The sequence below is a fragment of the Pundamilia nyererei genome, unplaced genomic scaffold (assembly GCF_000239375.1).
Source record: "Pundamilia nyererei isolate P.nyererei 1_Seehausen unplaced genomic scaffold, PunNye1.0 scaffold00240, whole genome shotgun sequence".
Taxonomy (NCBI): Eukaryota; Metazoa; Chordata; class Actinopteri; order Cichliformes; family Cichlidae; genus Pundamilia; species Pundamilia nyererei.
The window spans coordinates 1-18,864 of NW_005187641.1; the positions used below are offsets into that span (position 1 = coordinate 1).

At 41.0% G+C, this 18,864-nt stretch overlaps 2 protein-coding genes across 3 annotated transcripts in view; both read left to right on the forward strand.

Moving 5' to 3' along the window:
• Positions 1 to 815: 815 nt before the first annotated feature.
• ghdc (GH3 domain containing) lies at positions 816 to 7,080 on the forward strand. Its single transcript, XM_005749224.1, has 11 exons — positions 816 to 1,040; positions 1,221 to 1,496; positions 2,780 to 2,976; positions 3,070 to 3,264; positions 3,339 to 3,458; positions 3,848 to 4,145; positions 4,258 to 4,447; positions 5,940 to 6,011; positions 6,121 to 6,254; positions 6,366 to 6,454; positions 6,563 to 7,080. Exons 1-11 carry the CDS (start codon positions 947 to 949, stop codon positions 6,782 to 6,784), a joined length of 1,887 nt encoding a protein of 628 aa, XP_005749281.1. The 5' UTR covers positions 816 to 946; the 3' UTR covers positions 6,785 to 7,080.
• A 3,598-nt stretch (positions 7,081 to 10,678) lies between these two features.
• The window catches only part of kcnh4b (potassium voltage-gated channel, subfamily H (eag-related), member 4b), a 38,806-nt gene continuing 30,620 nt past the window's right edge, over positions 10,679 to 18,864 (forward strand). For both annotated transcript variants that reach the window (XM_005749225.1, XM_013914959.1), the window contains exon 1: positions 10,679 to 11,359. In XM_005749225.1, the coding sequence (XP_005749282.1) occupies positions 11,284 to 11,359 (76 nt within the window). In that variant the 5' untranslated portion in view covers positions 10,679 to 11,283. The remainder of the gene's footprint in view (positions 11,360 to 18,864) is intronic.

Consider the following 18,864-nt stretch of genomic DNA (forward strand, 5'->3'; position numbering starts at 1 on the left):
GCTGCGGGCCAAATTTGGCCCACGGGCCAGAGTTTGACACCTATGACATAGCACATCACTATATACCAGCTAACCAAACTTCAGTAACCCCACAAACCTCACTGCTGTTTACGTTCCTGTACGACGTTGGGCACTGGAACCAGCAGGAGGCAGACACCTGACATCGGGGTGTCATCCCAGGGTCCTTTTTTTGTATATTTTTTGTGTAACATATCTGACATACATAAGCACGTTAGACTGAAAGATGCAAAATCCTGACAGTCAGAAAATGCTGTTTTATGCTGAAGCACAGATAAGACATTTTTGAAAATCATGGACTTCTTCACAGTTTTCTGAAACTATTTTACAGTGTGTAGGTGTGCCCCCCTTCCCCCATGTGACTGTTTCAGGGACTGAAACAGTGGTGGCTGTTTGGAAGAATCTAAAATATAAAACAGTTTTTTGTTTACTACATAGTTCTATATGTGTTCATTCATAGTTTGATGCCTTAAGTGAGAATCTACAATGTAAATAGCCATGAAAATAAAGAAAAACATTAAATGAGGTGTGGTCAAACTTTTGACTGGTAGTATATATGTCCACAAACCCTCACACTTCCGTGTTTTATGTAAGAAATATTTAATAAGAATCGAACTTGCAGATTGATTGTCTTTGTTGTGCAATCACAACCACGGACGCTATAGCATTATCCAGGCAGTGGTGCTACATTTGAAGCAAAAACAGATAAATAAAATATAAGTTGTTGTTTTTTTTAGTTGGTATTTCCAGGTTTATTACGTCATGATTTAGTCAAACCAATCAGCGTCTAGTTCTGACCCAAATACGGAAGCAGCACAGACAGCGGCGAAAGTAAAAGTTGACATGCTTTCTTGGGCGTGGAAATGCAATCCAAAGGCTTTTTATAGACATTAATTATTATAACCACGGGGACGTCAAATCTTATTTAATGCTCAAGATGTCTTCCTCTTGGTTTCGCGTTGCACTTCCGCTTTGTTTTGCGGTTTCATCGGTCGCCCTGGCCATCAGCGGACAGATTCCCGGTAAGCGGTGAATGAGTGCGCGAAATAGCGAAATAAAAACCATCTTGTCTCGACAGGATTGCGCACTTTCACGGTAGACTGCGTACTCTTGTTTGTAAATGAGAAGAAAAGTAACGGTCTAATGCTGACTAACAGCGCCCCACCTGGCTCCTCTGTGTTTTTGTGTGTCTTGTGTAACAGCCATGCCGACCCCTCTCCCCGCTGTCATCGGTTTGTGCTCTGTGGCCGGGATGGCATTAATCTTGAAGATAAAGGTTGAAAACCGGACGTTAAGCAGCCTTCTGAGCCAGCATGTAGCGGTGAAGGTTGTAGGCTGGCTGGGCAGGCGGCAGAGAAGGAAACTTGAAGCAGACACACTCAAAGTCAAAGAAGTCCAACAGGAGACTCTGCTGAAGCGCTTGCGTAAAAGCGCAGATACGTATTATGGAAGACAGTACGACTTCAGCTCAATAAAAGGTAAGCAGCGAAGTAGATGGCGTTAGTTTAGCAAGCAGGTAGTGTGAAGACATTTGTGCTTATTCAGTGTTAACGCTTGGGAAGACCGGGGTGATACATTAAAGGAAAAAACTCGTGCCACCAGCTGCCACCAGACCCCAGAGTCCTTAAATAACGGCAACAAATCACAATTTCATATTGATTTGATTCCTATTTTAAACGTGTTGCTTTCCAAATATAATCAAAGCTGCATTTATCTGTTCTTAATTTTTATTGTTTTGTGAGCAAGTCAAACTTTTTTAAAATTTCTTTTTATTTTGTTTTAAACCTGTGTCATCAAATTTATTGTTTTCAATGAACAAATGTCCCCGAGACATTTTCAGCGTACAGGTGACTGAAACAGCATTTCATGCATTGAGTGGAATTTGGCTCGTTTTGTAGACTTAACTCCATGTGCTGATTTGTTATTTAGTTGTGCCAAAGGGTTTCCAAATGAATTCATTTTATGTTATTACAGTAATATTTGTAGGAAATATTGGAGGGAAGAAGAATAATGCTGTAAGTCAAAATCTGTTTATTTTTCTCATGTTTTTTTCATTTTTTTGTCAGATAATTGACACTGAAAACACATGTAGCCTGTACACCTGTAGCCAGATGCAATCAAATACAACTACCATCATTTATGTTTATATGTGTATTATTAACGTTACATTCATATTTTTTTTTAGTATCACTCCTTTCATTCCTGTACTACAACACCCTTAGTATAGATGTAAAAAGTACTACACTATTTCTATGATCATCTGAGATGAAAATTATCCTGACTACCACAGAGTTAAGATGCTTCCTTGTGACTTTCTCTTTCTCTTCCCCTCCACAATTTCATTGCTTCACTTAAATAGTTTTGATATAGAAGCTGCTGCGTGCTGTGTGTCTTGCTGGAGTGTGCATTTACTTGTGTCCATGGTTCACCTGCCTATGCCCTGTGCACATATAGCAGCAGTATCATATAGTCTGTGGATGAGAATGTGGTTTCTGAGAGTACCACCAACTCATTTCTGCTTGTTGTAATGTTGCTGTTTAAACTATTCACAGCAGGCCAGGGTATTAAATGACCCTGAGTATACTGGGAAATGTCCCAGTGTTCCTGATGGGCACGGACAATGCAGCAGGTCCTGAGAATTGCGATGCTGAAATTGGGGACTGTTTGATACTTGTGCTTAAAATAATCTCAAATGATGAAAGATAAATTAGAGGTGTCAATACAGTTTTGATTTAAATCATGAAATCTGTTTATTTTCTAGATATTAAAGAATTTCAGGCATGCCATCCTATTACTACATACACGCACTATCAAGACCTAATCAACCGCATCGCAGCTGGAGAAGAGAAGCTCATCATTGCAGAGAAGCCATTAATTCTGGCCATGACCTCCGGGACATCAGGATCCAGTGCCATGCTGCTCAGCACTAAGGACACCAACACTGAGTTCTTCCTGCAGGTGAAGTCACTGCTTGATGATGATGATGACGGTGTAGCCCATGCACTGCGCAAGGAAATTTTACTAATAATACTCGCTGTGTGTTTCCATCAGGGAGTGACTGTGTGCTTAGATGCCATGCAGCAGGCATTCCCTGAGACCAAGAGCCTTCAACGCACCACCAAGTTCTTTTACACTCCTACTTTTCGGCAGTCTGAGGCTGGAATTCCCATCGGACCAAACTCCTCGACACCAGCCTCCTCACGCCACATCCTAAACCTGTACACGACTCCAGCACCTGCCTTCAAGGTACAATCAGCAAGCCTAACAAGTGGTCAGCCTTTGTGTGACCGATTCGGTAATAAAATCTTATGTTTCTTCAGGTTCCCGGTGAGAAGGACACGCTCTATTTGCATCTTCTTTTTGCGCTGAAAGATCCTAATGTGGGAACTCTGGAGTCCAACTTCGCCTCCACAGTTTTCTATGCCTTCAGTGCCCTACAGGTACCCAGTTGTTTGTCAGGAATGAGTTACTTTTGTTGTTTTTGTGTTTTTCTTTCTTTTTTATGTGAGTAGAGGCATAAAAACAGGACTTAATGGGAAACCGTAAAGTATGTAAAGTAATTCATCCATTCCATCCTTCAAAGAAAAGCATTAGCAATGTTATTTCTTGTCTATTTTAAGAGACAACGTTTCATTGAGCAGTAGCAGGCTGTTGTTGTCCTTCACATGTGCCTCATTTCGTTCTCACTGGGACATCATTTAGTAAAACAAGATGAAATCTTGAGTCAGGTGTTTAGCTCCCACTGACTGATTAAAACATTTGTGTTAATTGCTTTATGAATAAAGGCTTGGGCAAGTCATTTCTCCCTAATATGCTCTCGATCTCATAGGAGCGTTGGCAGGAACTTGTGGAGGACATTGAACGGGGGAAAATCAGCACTGCTCTGTCTCTGGAGCCCAAAGTGAGGGCCAAGCTTGAAGCGCTAATGAAGCCAGACCCACAGAGAGCTGCCCAGCTCCGGGCCCACTTCCAGGACGGCTTCAGGGAGATTGCCAAGCGCCTGTGGCCTCATCTGAACCTGGTCCTGGCAGTGGACTCAGGCTCCAATCAGATCTACGGTGAAATGTTGAGGGAGAGTTACTGCAAAGGAGTGCCTTTCTACTCGCCCTTCTATGCTGCTACTGAAGGTACATTTACATTTTTAAGCTGTTTAATTAAAAACCGTTGCAGTTGGGCATTTGTATGGTTTCTATATGTGGATGAGGTCAGCATTTGCTCTCATTATCTGGGCCCCTGCAGGTTTAATTGGGGTGAACCTGTGGCCTCAGGAGTCAGAAAGACGTTACTTGCTGTGCCCTCGCTCAATGTTCTGCGAGTTCCTCCCAGAGAGCAGCCTGGATGAGGAGGCCCCTCACACTCTGCTGATGGAGGAGGTGAAGGAGGGAGAAAACTATGAGCTGCTAGTCACAAATGCTTCAGGACTTTACAGGTTCGATTTCATCTACAAACAAATATAAATAACTGCAGCTGTATGTTTACGTCCTCATGATTGTGATGGGTCACACTGCATTTTAACATGTTCTAAATCTGTTTAAGACTCAAATGGAAGTGTTCATGTTTGATATGTAACACTTTATTAGGTACACTTCACTACTTTTAGGTTGGACATCCTTTTTTCTTAATTCTTCACAGCAAAGATTCAACACGGTACTGGAAACATTCCAGAGAGAATTTGGTCAGTGTTGACATTATGGGAATCTCCCGTTCCACAAATGCTCTATTAGACTGAGACTTTTGTGACTGTGGAGGTCATCTGAGTACAATGAACTCATTGGTCAAGAAACCATTTTGAGACTTGACTGAGCTTTGTGACATGGTGTGGTATCCTACCGGAAGCAACCATCAGAAGATGGGTACACTGTGGTCATAAAGGGATGGACATGGTCAGCATCACTATTCAGTTGGAGGCTGTGGAGTTTAAAAGGATCTTGGTACCAAGGAAACAAAGAAAATATCCCTGACACCATTATGCTACCACCACCATCTGCCTGAACGATTGTTACAACAAGGCTTTCATGTTGTTTATGCCAAATTCTGATCCTCTCTCCAAATGGTAGAGCAAAAAATGAAACTCTAGGCAACTTTTTCCAATCTTGTCCAAATTTGGTGACCTTATGTGAATAATAGCCTCAGTTTCCTGTTCTTCAGAATCAGATTACTTGTGGGAATAAATGTGGATTACAGTTGCTCCAAGTCGGTAACAGTAACAGACTAAACAATACAGTATGTTACAGATTTTACAAATTTAAGAAACAGCACTAATATATACAAATCACTCAATTATAAATATCAAGAATTAACAGAGGTGATTCTAAATAAATATCAAGAATATTGCAGAGTATGAGTGGCAGCTGATGTGGTCTTCTGCTGCTGTACCCATCTGCTTCATAGTTCAATGCACTGTGATTATAGAAATGCTCTTCTTGATAATTTGGTTGCAACAAGTCATTATCTGAGTTTCTGTTGCCTTCCTATAGGCTCAACTCAGTCTGGCCACCCTCCTTTGAGCTCTGACATCAGCAAAGCATTTCTACCAGAGATCTGCCGCTCACTGGATATTTTCTCTTGTCCGTGCCATTCTCTGGAAACCCTAGACATGATTGTGTGGTGAAATCCCAGCAGACACCAACAACCATGCCACATTTAGTCACTTAGATCAACTTTCTGACCCATTTTAACACCTGGTATGAACTTCAGTGGGTTATCTTGACCATGGCTACATCTCTGTGTGCACCAAGTTTCTGAGTGGCTCATTAGATATTTGTGTTAATGAGCAGTTGAACAGGTGTACTTAACAAAGTTGCTAATGAGTGTAAAATCAGATTTGTCTGATGGCTCTGTATGACCATCACTGCAATTAAAATGTGATATTACAACTATAACAAACTCTCATATTTACCTGTATATTTCCCTTGTTACAGATATCGCATCGGAGACATTGTAAAAGTTGTTGGATTTCACAACCAGTGTCCCATCGTGGAGTTTCAGTACAGGTACAGCACTGGACAGCAGTACAGTTTTTCTTATGCTGTGTGTGTGTGTGTGTGTGTGTGTATATAAAGCATGACACGATACTTTCTCCTTGCTTCCATGCTCCATTAGACGAGGTCAGATGCTGAATGTTCGAGGAGAGAAAGTGTCAGAAGCGTTGTTCCTCAGTGCTTTGAAGAAGGCCGTCGCTCAGTGGCCAGGAGCTCAGCTGGTTGACTACTGCTGTGCTGAGAGCGGCATCCTGGGTAATATTTGTTCTTGTTTATACCCTTAAATCATAGAAGAAAGTTGAATATGATGCGAAAACTATTGAACCCTTTGCAGCATATTTTATTTTATTTATTGTGGCATTGCAGGAGATACAATTGGTGGCTCGGACCCTCACTACCAGGTGTTCTTAGAGCTGAAAGGTGTGAGGAGGCTTACAGAGGAACAACGACATAAGGTAAGAGAAATCCTAATGAAGGTTCACCAACAGGCAGCATGTTTACAGTCTGTCATTAAATCACTCTACCTTGTCTTTTTGTTTGGTGTTTCCTCTCTTGCTTCCCAGCTGGACATTTCTCTCCAGCAGGATTCGGCCGTCTACAAATCCTTCCGTATCAAAGGCAGCATCGGGCCAATGAGAGTGCAGCTGGTGGCAGAGGGAGCGTTTAACAAACTTCGTAAGCAGATGATGGCGTACTCGAGCACCTCACCCAATACGTTCAAAATGCAGCGGGTGCTGCGCAGGAAAGAATATGCTGAATTCCTTCTGGGCAAAACGATTTCCTGAGATCACTTACAGACTGATGATATTGGATGTTTTTTATTTATGACTGACTTAATGAAGTGTGCCTGTGGGAGATGTTAACCACGATGCATTAACTCTGATTTTTAAACAATAAAAATGCACTTTTGACTTTTGACAAAATATCCCAGAAGTCTCATCTGTACAAAACCCCCAATTTAGAAGTTTCCCGAGTATTTCCAGTGGAAATTTTCTGGTGACACCAGCACGAGAAAATCTTTGAGCTGTATTTAAATGTAAGCTTCAGTTGCCATTCCTCAATAAATTTCACTTTACTTTTCTCCAATGTTTTTTTTTTTCTGGGCAGTTAAAGGAAAAGCAAAAGAACATGCTGTTAATATCTTGCATTTTTTAATGGAGTTGCTTAAGCTTTCATTTTATACCATCTGTTACTAAATGTTGCACCATCTAATGATCCCATTTTGTGAAATTACCTGTGATGACTAAAGCAGCATTTGGCAAGATTTAAATCTAGTACGCTACTGTTATGTGGCTGAATTTTGTGTTTTTGGTCCCTTTAGTATTGTTAGACAGCAGTCACAGCATGTCCTGGTGAAGGTAATTATGCTATTTTTAGCTTAGTTAATTATCTGACATCATATGGTTGTTGGTGGAAGTCGTGTTTTTTAGGTGGTTCTCTTTCAGATTGTGCAGATTTGGCCAGCTTCTAGTTTCATCTTAGAGTCAAGTGGATCCATCAGACCAGAAGAGCTGATTACTGGTAAGCATCCTTGGCCTCTAGACTGTAACTGATGATGCTTATGAAATCAAGATAGCCTTCAGTATCTGCCTGCTCGCATTGTTCACCACCTGTACAGCTTATTTCTTCAGTTACATCATAAACAATAGTGCAATAGGAGTGTCAGGACTTTGTTGTTACCACCAGAGGGAGCTAGTCTAATATTTAAGACATGCAGCATAATGCTATCTCCCACAGGTCCAGCATTTAACTGCTTGTCAGCCTTGACTGAAGCAGTGAATTCTTGTTGATAGCTCTGACTGTGAGGGCTCTCGTCTGAATTAATATCATCTTCTTATAAATAATCAAGGTTTTGGAAAAAAGGGGAGCAGACAAAGAAGACAGAGAAAGCGCATATTTATATGTATGTTGACTAGACTAATCCTCACATCCTTATTTGATTCTGTGAGATTTTCCTGTTGCCATCTTTAGCCTCAAAGAAAGTCTGAGTCTGAATAAGCCCCGGTCTGAGCCGACTGCTTCTCTCCTGCAGGTCGATTCGTTCACAAAGTGGGCTAATATTTTTAGAAACGCCCCATTTCAGCAGAGATTTGACATCGTTCTCGCTTTATTTTGGCTTCATAATGCCTCAACTGTATAAACAAGTGTTACATTTTGGCTTAAGAAAGCTGGCAAACAGCACTGCATGGAAGAACTTAAAACAATATGGCACTAGTTTGATTTCAGGCCTTTTTCTTAAGTATCCACCTAAAAAAAAAAAAAAGGTTAGTTTGTTTGTATTTCACAGTTGTGTATATGAACAGCATTATTGGGGTGGTTTCACATTAAAATGTATTTCTTGGCAGGTACTTTCATTCTTCCCTTTGCTGTTTATTCATTCCAGATTGCCTTCTATCTCTTCTTGGTTGTTTAGTTAGATGGCTTGTGTCTTCCTCTGCCTGCCGTCCTCATACGCCCAGAGGATTTACAGACACACAAACGCTCGGAGCCCGCGATCACACATCTGTTCTCTCACAAGTTAATTCATTGTAAACAGACAGATTTGAGAAAGGCAGGCTTGACTTCTCAATGGGATGCAGGGGGGAAGTGTGTTGAAGTGAGAGAAGGGATGCTGCGGGATGTGTGAATCGGCCTGGCTGCTGAGTTTATCTGGCATACAATTTAAATCAGGATTAGGGTTGTGGATTTTCATTCAAGTTTAGTAAATTACAGTCAGTTCAATCAGCAGAATATTCAAGGAATTGATTTTCAGATGTTATTATGTGCATAATTAAGGGGCCAAAGTGAATTTTACAAGCACGCCAGCAGTTCCCTTAAAACTGAGAACTATGGGAAATGTAGTTGGGGATAATATTTCACCTGACCCTGTGTGCGTCACTCTGTCACATTAGACCGAGGAGATGATCGTGAGCATGTTTAATGTATTAGCCTCTTTATTAGTGACAAGCAGCGACGGATGAACTACAAGAAGAAGGGACAATGAGATGTCATTAAAAATAGAAAACAGTGAATGGCTGCCAAGGCTTGAATAGGATCCGAGAGAGGAAACAATCCTCTCTTAAAAGCCTCCAAGCTTCTCTTTTACTTTCACTGTCTTTTTTTTTCTCCACCTTTTTTGTTTCTCCTCCAAATCCAGCTCACCTCTGCTCCCAGCAATTAACATTTAATGTGTTTGTGGTTTTGTTTAATTATCCCCTAAAATACCCACCTTCGGTGGACGTAACAGCTTTCATCTCTTCTCTGAGGTGGCTATTCTCAGAAGTCTGCAGCTGCTTTCAGAAATGTTAGTCAAGATAAAAACAAATGTACTTTTTTTTTTCACTGAGAAGATTAAAAATGCAATTTCTGGTGAGAGGAAACACCCACACTGCTGCTGAATCTGCTAAATCTTTCCAAGATTACCAACCCCCACAAGAAATTTCTATTATATTTCTTTCCTCATCATTTTTGTTTACTTGACTCCCAATCTGCATAGAGACACATTTGATGGATGGAACAGAAAATATGTAGGGAAGATCTCATTCTTTTTATCTTATTTTGCTATATTAGTGGGTATTATTGTGTGTGTTGTACGTCTTTTGAGTCACAAAACAGCCATAATAAAACATTCTTGAGGCCTATTGACTTCTAATTGGAATATGGAGGATTGTAGGATTTATTCTAGGTCTTTCTCTTACTTCTTGACAAAACAAAGCAACTGTAGGTTTTCATTCAGCACCTCATACATATACCAGTGATTTAAAATGTACTGATGAATGTGCTAGTTAAGTAAAAATGCTGAAAACCTCCTTCTAAATTAATAACATACCGATCAAAATACAATAATACAGGCTTATAATATTAGCCGCATGACCCCCCAAATAACCCCTAATATTAGGTTTCAGGTTCAACATTTAATATTGATCACATTAATTAATAGCAATGGATCATCTTTCCCCGATTACTACAATTTTAATGAGATTGATTTTGACAGGATTCTTCGAACACGGAGGGGAGATGATTTATCTTCCCGATGAGAACGTTCACTGTCTAGAGGTATTTCCCCTCGTTGGCTAAGCCGTATTGCTTTCTTGGGTCAAAGTGAGTTAGGTTTGGGGGTTTTGGCATCGCGTTGTCACGAAAAACATCTCCAGGCTTATCCTTTTAATCCGCTCTTAGCGGCTTTTATCCCAGAGTCTTAACTCGCTCGTGGATACTCCACAGGGGGTGACAGGGCAAAGGCAACCAGCCTTATTTTTAATAGTCAAGATGGAAATTAACAAAAAAAAAAAAAACCTCTAGGAACGGTGTTTTGAAGCTGTGCCTCCTTTACTCTGCAACTTGGATAAAATAAATAAATTAGAGGACTTTGACAGTCTCCCTTTAGCCAGGCTCCTTTGACAATACAGCACACAGTCCAACAGAATACAAAAGGCTTCGTTAACCGATGTGCAGGTAATCCATCTTTCCTTGCTTTGCAGACATGCCCACAAAAGCCATGTGCTGATAGTACCACTGCTGGGTGTGATGGTGCTGTCAGATGCTCCCAAAGCCTCACCCCTCCCTCTTTCCTCTACCTCTCCCTTTCTTCCCTTACTCTCTTTCTCCCCCTCTCTCTCTCTATACCCCCACCACAGATGAAAACAGGTCCCTACAGAGGATGCCTGTATCTCATTGGCTGATATATCACCAGCGCGGATGGGAGCAGGAGTGAGGGAGAGGGAGAGTAGCGAGGAGGGGAGAACGCTCAAGAAGATGCAACTACTCCCCCACAGCATCCTGACACATCACTGAGCATCACCGAAAAGAGGTGTAGACACATGCTGTTATTTTTCGTCGCACAGATTTGCGGTCCTCTTTTAAATGGAAAGCGCAGCGCACTTGGAGGATAACTTCCTCCACACTCCTGCCGGGATCGGCGCTCCGACTGAAAGGTGCAGACAAGCAACAGCTGGGCTCACTGTTTTGAAGCTCTTTGGATTTCAGAGTCAGTTGCACTTGATCCCTTCTTCAGCTGCTCGTGACCGTGACTCTTAATTTCTCCTTTTCGAGACTGCACCCAAACCTCTGCATTATTGGAGTGAGCTATTTTAGTCCTCCCAAAGCCACGCTGTTGATTTACTGAGAAGGCATCGCTCGGGGAAGGGTGGCAGCATTTACTGTAAATGTGCATCCCTGCGGCTGGTGCCAGAGAGTCACCCTCAAAGTCTCACGCACCTGCTGAGACTCCCTGGAAGCTACCTGCTGTGCCTTTGGGATGGTGTGACCTCAAGCTAGCAGGTGACCTTCCTAAATCGGGGTCAAGATGCCGGTGATGAAGGGCCTCCTGGCCCCACAGAACACCTTTCTAGACACCATCGCCACACGCTTCGATGGCACACGTAAGTGTCCTGTGAGGCTGAGCTTCTCTGATAAATCCTCACTCAGTGAAAAAAAACAAACCTGGTGGTTTAGGTTGCTGACTTGGACTTTGCCTCATTTAAATCTATTGTGTGGTCATTTGTCTCCTCTTTTCTTGTCAGTTTTTAAAATACAGCTAATAAACTAAAGTAATGGAAGTTTTGTGGCTGGCATCAAATCAAATACAGACTCCTGTGCTGTGTTTTCACTGTGAGAGACCCCACTGCCTGAATTAAAATTTGTTTCTCTTCATCCTCTGCTTTAAACTTGGGCAGAACTTGGATTCAGCTCTTCTCAGGTCATCACAATCAGTACAAATGTCCTGACTAAAATAGCATCTGCTGCTGGTTCCACTTGAATAAAAAAAAAGAAAGAAAAAGTTTTCTTGCACTCAACATCTCACATTTGTTTCACACATTTAGCCTCACAGTAGCCGAGCAGCCATTAGGCAGCACTGCCATTTTTGCTTAGCTCGTGCCTCTTGTTTTGCACCTTGTGCCCCTCTCAGGGGAGGTTGCGGCTCGTTGTAAATAAATGCCACGGGGACGTCTGTGTTTTGTTTGTTTGTCGATTCAGCCTGTCCTCCCTCGCCTGGTTTCAGCAGCCAGATTGAACGGATGGCTCGCTGTGATTCTTAGAGCTCGGTCTCCGTTCCACTTGGGGAAATATAAACACAGTGAAATGGGAGACATTACCGTGTAAGTGATGTGCAGGGTATGCAATTATAGCTTCAATTTGCGAGCCGGGTATTCTAATGAGATATCTCTCAATTTCTTAAAGCACACTTGCACTCACCTCGTCGCGAACTGTTCTTGTATCTGGGCACTAAAGGAGCTGAAAATACAAAAGTGGAGTTTTGTGAGCCGAGAGGATTCGCACTCAGTCTAGAGATGATGTGACTACTGCACAGTTCAGCTGGAGGGCCAGGAGGTCAGACAGGCCCCTGTGTGCCCTTGAGCTAAACATTTCAATGTTGACAGTAATGTTGAGAAACATTCAGTGCTCTTTAGGGTGTTTCAGGGTGTCATAGGACTCTTCCACATTTACTTGTTGTATTTTGGTCGTACAGCCATTAGATCTGGAGCTGAGCCCACTTCTAAAACTTCAGAATAAAATACAAATGACAGTAAACAGGTGACAAATTAAAGGAAAAATATTGTCTTAGTAGGATGGTGGACCACTGAGTGCCCTCAGATCAACCTCATTGTTCATTAGCGTTAATTCTACAAGTCTTACAGTCGCCCTATAGATTTTTCTCATTTAATAGATATTTCCTTACTTGCTGAGAGTACAACAACTTTGTATTGATTTGACACTTCTTTCTAAGTCAGCAGCCACATACAGCTCATTTTGATCTTAAGTGGGCTGGATCAGTGAAACTTCCCTTTCTGTGAGCATGAAGAAGTTTAGCTACAACTTTAATCCCTGAGATGTATAAAAATAAGAAAAAGAAGTGCAATTTCCACAGCACGTCTCTAATTTACTTTAAAATAGTATGAATAGCCATAGGAAAGGACTTTATCAGTAGCCAGAGCTGTGAAACGTATGAAAATATGGTTAAAAGCCCAAACTTTATGCACTTCACATTTTCCAAAGCCGTTCAGTGAACCAGAATGAAGTCTGTGTTGGGCTGAATCTAATCCCCAGGCCTTATTTATGATCACCCTTCCTCTAAGTGAACCCAAACCACACAAGAGGATACCTCCCATGGGTTAACTAACCCACCAGATGCCCTTGCTGTTAGTTAAGTGTTCAGGTTTTCCTTTAATTTGTCATTTGTTTATATATACTGTAGTGCCGGTTTTGAGTGTGTAACGTTCATTCAGAATAAAAGATAAATCAATAAAAACATGTAACCATTAGCGAGACGTGCATCTAAAAATTTTTTTCCCCAACTCATTCTCATCCCTGCCATAAGGCTGTGGCTCCTACAGGAGTGGCAGAGTGCCCACTGCTCAAAATAGCTTCCTTCCTGTTGCCCGGGTGACAGGGTCCTGCCACTTGACATGGATGATGCTCGAACACTTTGGACTCGGAGAAAAAGATGGTCGACTAAAGAGAAAACACTTGAACTTGCTTTCTAATTAAGGACTTGTAAGCAGCTGGTCTCTTGTTCCAGAAAAGAGCATCTTAAAACAAGTGGCATTGTGGGTCGTGCACCTGCAGTTTCTCTTCTGTGTCGCCCCCAACTGCCGTCGGTCTGGTGCATGCAGCATTCATTAGAGTGTTTGTTTTTGTGGGTTTCACTTGGATGTTTGAGCTTCACTGGATAGAATTTAGACACAGGGAACCTGCATTCATATTTTCAGGATGGAAGAAAAAAATTGTCTGATTTGTGATACTCCAGTTCGCTTTGCTGGAAAATCAGTATTAGGAGTCCTAAAATATGCCTGGAGAAGATTCTTAATTATTTTTACAAGACTTATTTTAATGTTAAATTACTGCAAATTAATTGTATTAATTAAAAAAATTAAGTCAAGTCAAACTCAAGATTCAGTTAAATTTGAAAATGAATCTTCATGCACAGGAAACATGTAAAAAGTAGCAGGTCTCAGTTTAAATCAGCCAACACATCATCACTAAATGTGCAGTTACACAAAGACAACAGACCATCAATTAAACCTGCTACATCATTTACTAACTGTTCAATATTGAAAATAAAGTCAAAGAAGTTCAATTAGATCACAAAAAAAAAAACTCTTCATGAAAACATAACCCTTGGCTTGACTCACCAATTACAGTTTATATTATCTCATCATCCACTTCAATAGGTACACGTTGCTAGTTCCAGGTTGGACTCCCTGCTGCTGGAAACCTTGTTTGAATATTTTGGTCCATATTGATGTGGCAGCTGCGCATCCATGATGAGAATCTGACGTTCTACGGCATCCCAAAGGTGCTCATTTGACTGTGATCTGATGACTGTGGAGACCCTCTGAGTACAGTGAACTCATCGTCATGTTCAAGAAGCCAATTAGAGAGTTGTGAGATGGTGCGTTATCCTCTGGAAGAAGAAAGTCAGAAAATGGGTACGCTGTGGTCATAAAGAAATAGACATGGTCAGCATCAATAATCAGGTAGATTGTGGAGTTCAAATTATGCTCAGGTAGTATTAAGGGACCAAACTATGCCAAGAAAATATTCCCCACACCATTACATCACCACTGCCAGCCTGAAACTTTGATACAAGGCAGGATGAATCCATATTTTCATGTCGTTTACGTCAAAGTCTGACCCTACCATCTGAATGCTCCAGCAGAATCAGCACTCATCAGACCAGGCAGTGTTTTTCCAGTCTTATGATCCAGTTTTTGTGACCCTGTGTGAAGTGCAGCCTTAGTTTCCTGTTTTTAGCTGACAGAGGTGGCTACAGGTGTGGTCTTCTGCTGCTACAGCTCATCTGCTTCGAGGTTCATTTAGAGATGCTCTTCTGCATACCCTGGTTACAGCGAGTAGTATTTAAGTTTCTGTTGCCTTCCTATCAGCTCAAACCACTCTGGCCATTCTTCTCATTTCCTTTAGAGAACTACTGCACAATGGATACTTTCTCTTTTTCACACCATTATCTGTAAAACTGTAGAGATGAATTTCTGAACAATTCAAATCAGCCCGTCTTTCACCAGCACCATGTCACATTCAAAATCCCCTTTAATCACTATTCTGATGCTCAGTTTAACCTTCAGCAGGTTGTCTTGAACATGTCTGCACAAAATGCTTTGAGTTGCTGCTAATGAATTGGCTGGCTAGATATTTGCCCTAATAAGCAGTTGAACAGTTGTGCTTAATGATGTGACTGATTGTATTATGTGTTATTTATGCATTATTTACACAAGGAAAATTATTTGTAGATTTCTATATGAAACCTGTGCAGTCTTTTACTTTTACAATTTCTATTATGTTAAATAAGTTAATAGTATCACATCATTGTACACTGAACACCAGTTTCTTCTCAAATCTAATATTTTTACAAGCAATATGCAATGCAGTTTAAAACATAAACCGATGACGAGGTAAAAGTTTCTTACAGCAAAAATGGCTAAGTCCATCAGTCTGAGTAAAGAATGTATTTAGATCAGCAGAACCAAAAGAAGCTCCCCTGCTGAGTGAGCAGCCTCGCAGTCAAACATTGTCCAAAAATTTTATTTAATGTGCCACTCCAACTAAGCCCCTGCCTTGACTGCCATATATAATAAGAGCAGCATCTGAGACAGTTATTTCATCATTACATTCCTGCATGTCCATGTAATTATTTCCACTATGCAAAACAAGGCTACGTTGTGCTTTTGTGCATCTGTTTGCTCTGACGGACCAAATAATACATTATCTTAAAAGCCCCAAATCTTACAGTCATTATCTATTGTGCAGCTTCACATTGAGCATTTTCCGGGTGTTTCAGGGTAATTTCTCCACCGAGAGTTTTTTTTGCGTGTTTATCCTCATAAATATTGATGTGGCTGTGCTTGACCTTAAGAATAACAGTTATTAAAGCGAAAGCAATTTTAAGTTGCTTATAATTTAACGGTTCCTGGTCTGAGACAATTACCCAGCTGAACAGCCCTGCGGTAAGCAAAATGTCAGGGCAGGTTAGGTCGGATAACCTTTGACACACACAGCACAGTATTTGGCTCACAGCAATGTCAGCGTCCATGTTTCCCAAAAGGAGATGTCTCCCTGTGTGTATCTGAGTGCCTGTGCTCAAGGCAACAAAACCACATCACGCTCTTTCAAAAAAAAAAAAATCTCTTTGTTGGTTTGAATAGTCTTTCTTTTTTTTATTATTATTATTTCTGAAGGGCAATTATAAAGGATCAAAGGTCAGGGTGAAGTTACAATTGCAGTTCTGGCTGTAGATTTGTTTTGCACGTCAGCAGTCTGGATGCTCATCGTCAACACTGCCTAAAAACCAGAGTTTCCATTATACTGGTGGCACTGTGCTCTGCCTGTGTGTGTTACAGTATAGATGCCCATCCTTTATACCCAACTCCACCTCCCCGACCTCTTTTACACGACCTCCCCAGCAGCATTTTTACACTGACAGCAGTACTCACCCTGCAGGGCAGCGTAACCACGGGGCAGCTGCCGGCAAAGATAAGAAGTGGGTTTATTTTCCCCCTAAACACTTTTCTAATAAAAGGCAGCTAAAGAACCAAAGAGGAGCCAGGAAAGAATGTCAGGCTGACGCTCACGGAGCTCATTGTTACCCAGCTGATGAGCGGGTCTTAGTAGGCAGCTGCAGAAACCAACACCAAATAGAAGCCAGATAATAGCTGAGACTCTTTTGTGGCTGTATCCTTTGCTGCTCTTTTTGTTTTGTTTTTTTAAAAGTCAGTGGTAACAGGTGGCAAAGTTTGATCTGTACATTTGGAATAGGCTCTGCTGTAATTGTTCAGGTTGGTGGTTGAGTCCCCAGGTGGCTTACTCCATGCATGTCGGTGTTTTCAAGCAAGACACCGAAATAAATCTGCTTCTAATGTGCAGGTCTGCACCTTACATTGCAGCTCCACCTCCATCGGTGTGTGAATTTAGGTGTGAGTGGGTGTGAGGCTTTGTAAAGCACTTTGCACTGTTCTTGATATAAAGGCGCTATGGAGCTGCAGTCTTTTTACCTTTAACGGGAGTTAGATCACGACTGCACAGATACTTTTTTTCTGTCTTTGCGTTTAATTCAAACATCTTTATTAATCGTTGACATCAAAGTGACTGATTTTCCCACATGCCTCTTTGTCAAACCAGTGACCCTTTCCCCCTGCAAGCCCACTCCTTCTTGTGCTCTCACCCATCTGCCCCAATAAGTAATTACATGCTACTGAGTGGTAATTAGCTTCTGAGGAAGTGGCCAGGCCTCTTGGGTTTCATCAGTCTTTTATGCACAGAAGAACTCTTATATGGACACGAGGCCGGCTGCTTGATGTTAGCAGTAGCATGTAGTGTCATCATGTCAGATTACAGTTGTAGCGAGTCAGCACAGATGTGTAATTAAGGAAGCCGGAGCAGCTGAGCGGCTACTGGAAGCAATATCCCTCAGAGGATTACAGACTAAGAATTGAGGCATTGTCACAGCCACACAAACGCATGCACAGACAAAACTGTTTACAGTGCGGTTCATGTGGTTGCTGTATAGCTTAACTTATTAATGAAGAAATAAATATGCGACTGTAGAACTGAAATAAATAAGGCGAAAGGTCTTTATTCAGGAAATAAAATGGTTATCGTTGACCAAAAGCCAGTAGGACTTTGGATTAATTTGCATAAAATAATCTCTGTGGGAAATAAAAGTTTATGAGACTTCCACATGTTATTCAGCAAGTTAGTCCTTTTCACCTGCAGTAACAAAATAATTTCCCAAATTTAGGATAAATAAAGCATATATTTTCTTAATGAAGGTGACAGCACCTCATTTAAAAATCATTTAAAACATCTTTGACAGCTGTAAATATTTAAAACCTTTTACCACATGACTACTCTGCAGTGGGTTATTTATGATTATTTGACATTTTAAATGACAAGAACGTCATATTTTTATTTTGTTTTGTTTGTTGTTTTGCATTTGTGAAATAACTATTTTTTTAAATTACAAACAAAACTGGACAATAATGAAGTGGAGGAAAAACTATCCAATAGCATGTATAGTATACAACTACTTAGCAAAGCAGCTTTGAAGCTCTGCACCTCTCAGAGCCTACTTTGATAATAAAATAAAATAATTAGCAGCCTATTAGCTTTATACAGTAAAAGTAAACAAAAAATAGGAAAGTTTCAATTTGATTTTGACAAAAGTCCAGCAGCAGATCAAACATACCAGGACGCCAGCAGCGTTGGTGGTGAAAGCAAACAAATCTGTCCACACGCTGTTAAATTCTCCATTTTCTTCTGTGTTTTTAATTTTTAAAAATTTTGAAATCCATAACTAGATACTGTATTTTTTTTTGTTCTATATCACTGCATACCACCTTAACTGAGGTTCACAGGGAGTCAGTAGAGATGGGCAAAAGCCACAGGTTCAACACCCCTTATCTCACACCACCAGCAACAACAATTGCTTGACTTAATCATCAATTAGTGAATGAATACAAAAACCTACATGATGACTGAAAGAGTGGAACTTGAAATAAAATGCTAACTCATTTAAAAGTTTTAGTGCACCTTAAGAAAACCTTTCCATTTGCCCATCCATGAAACTTTGCATACCTCCAAACACAGCATAAAAGTTTTTTCCCTTCATGGCCCGTTGGTTCTAATGTTTCCTTATAAAGTGATTAATGACTACCCCTGCCCTTGACCTATTTAGAGGACCGATTTAGGGATGCTGAGTAGAGATGTACCTATTCTTAGGTAAACATTACATAAACCAGAGATGAATGCGGTTGCTCTCTGACACTTGCTGGCTCACTGAGTTAGAGTGTTAGGAATTTATAGAACATGAAAAACAGGCCATGTTTCTTTTTTTTTCCAGCTGGATAGGCAATCACATCTTGTTCCGCCATTG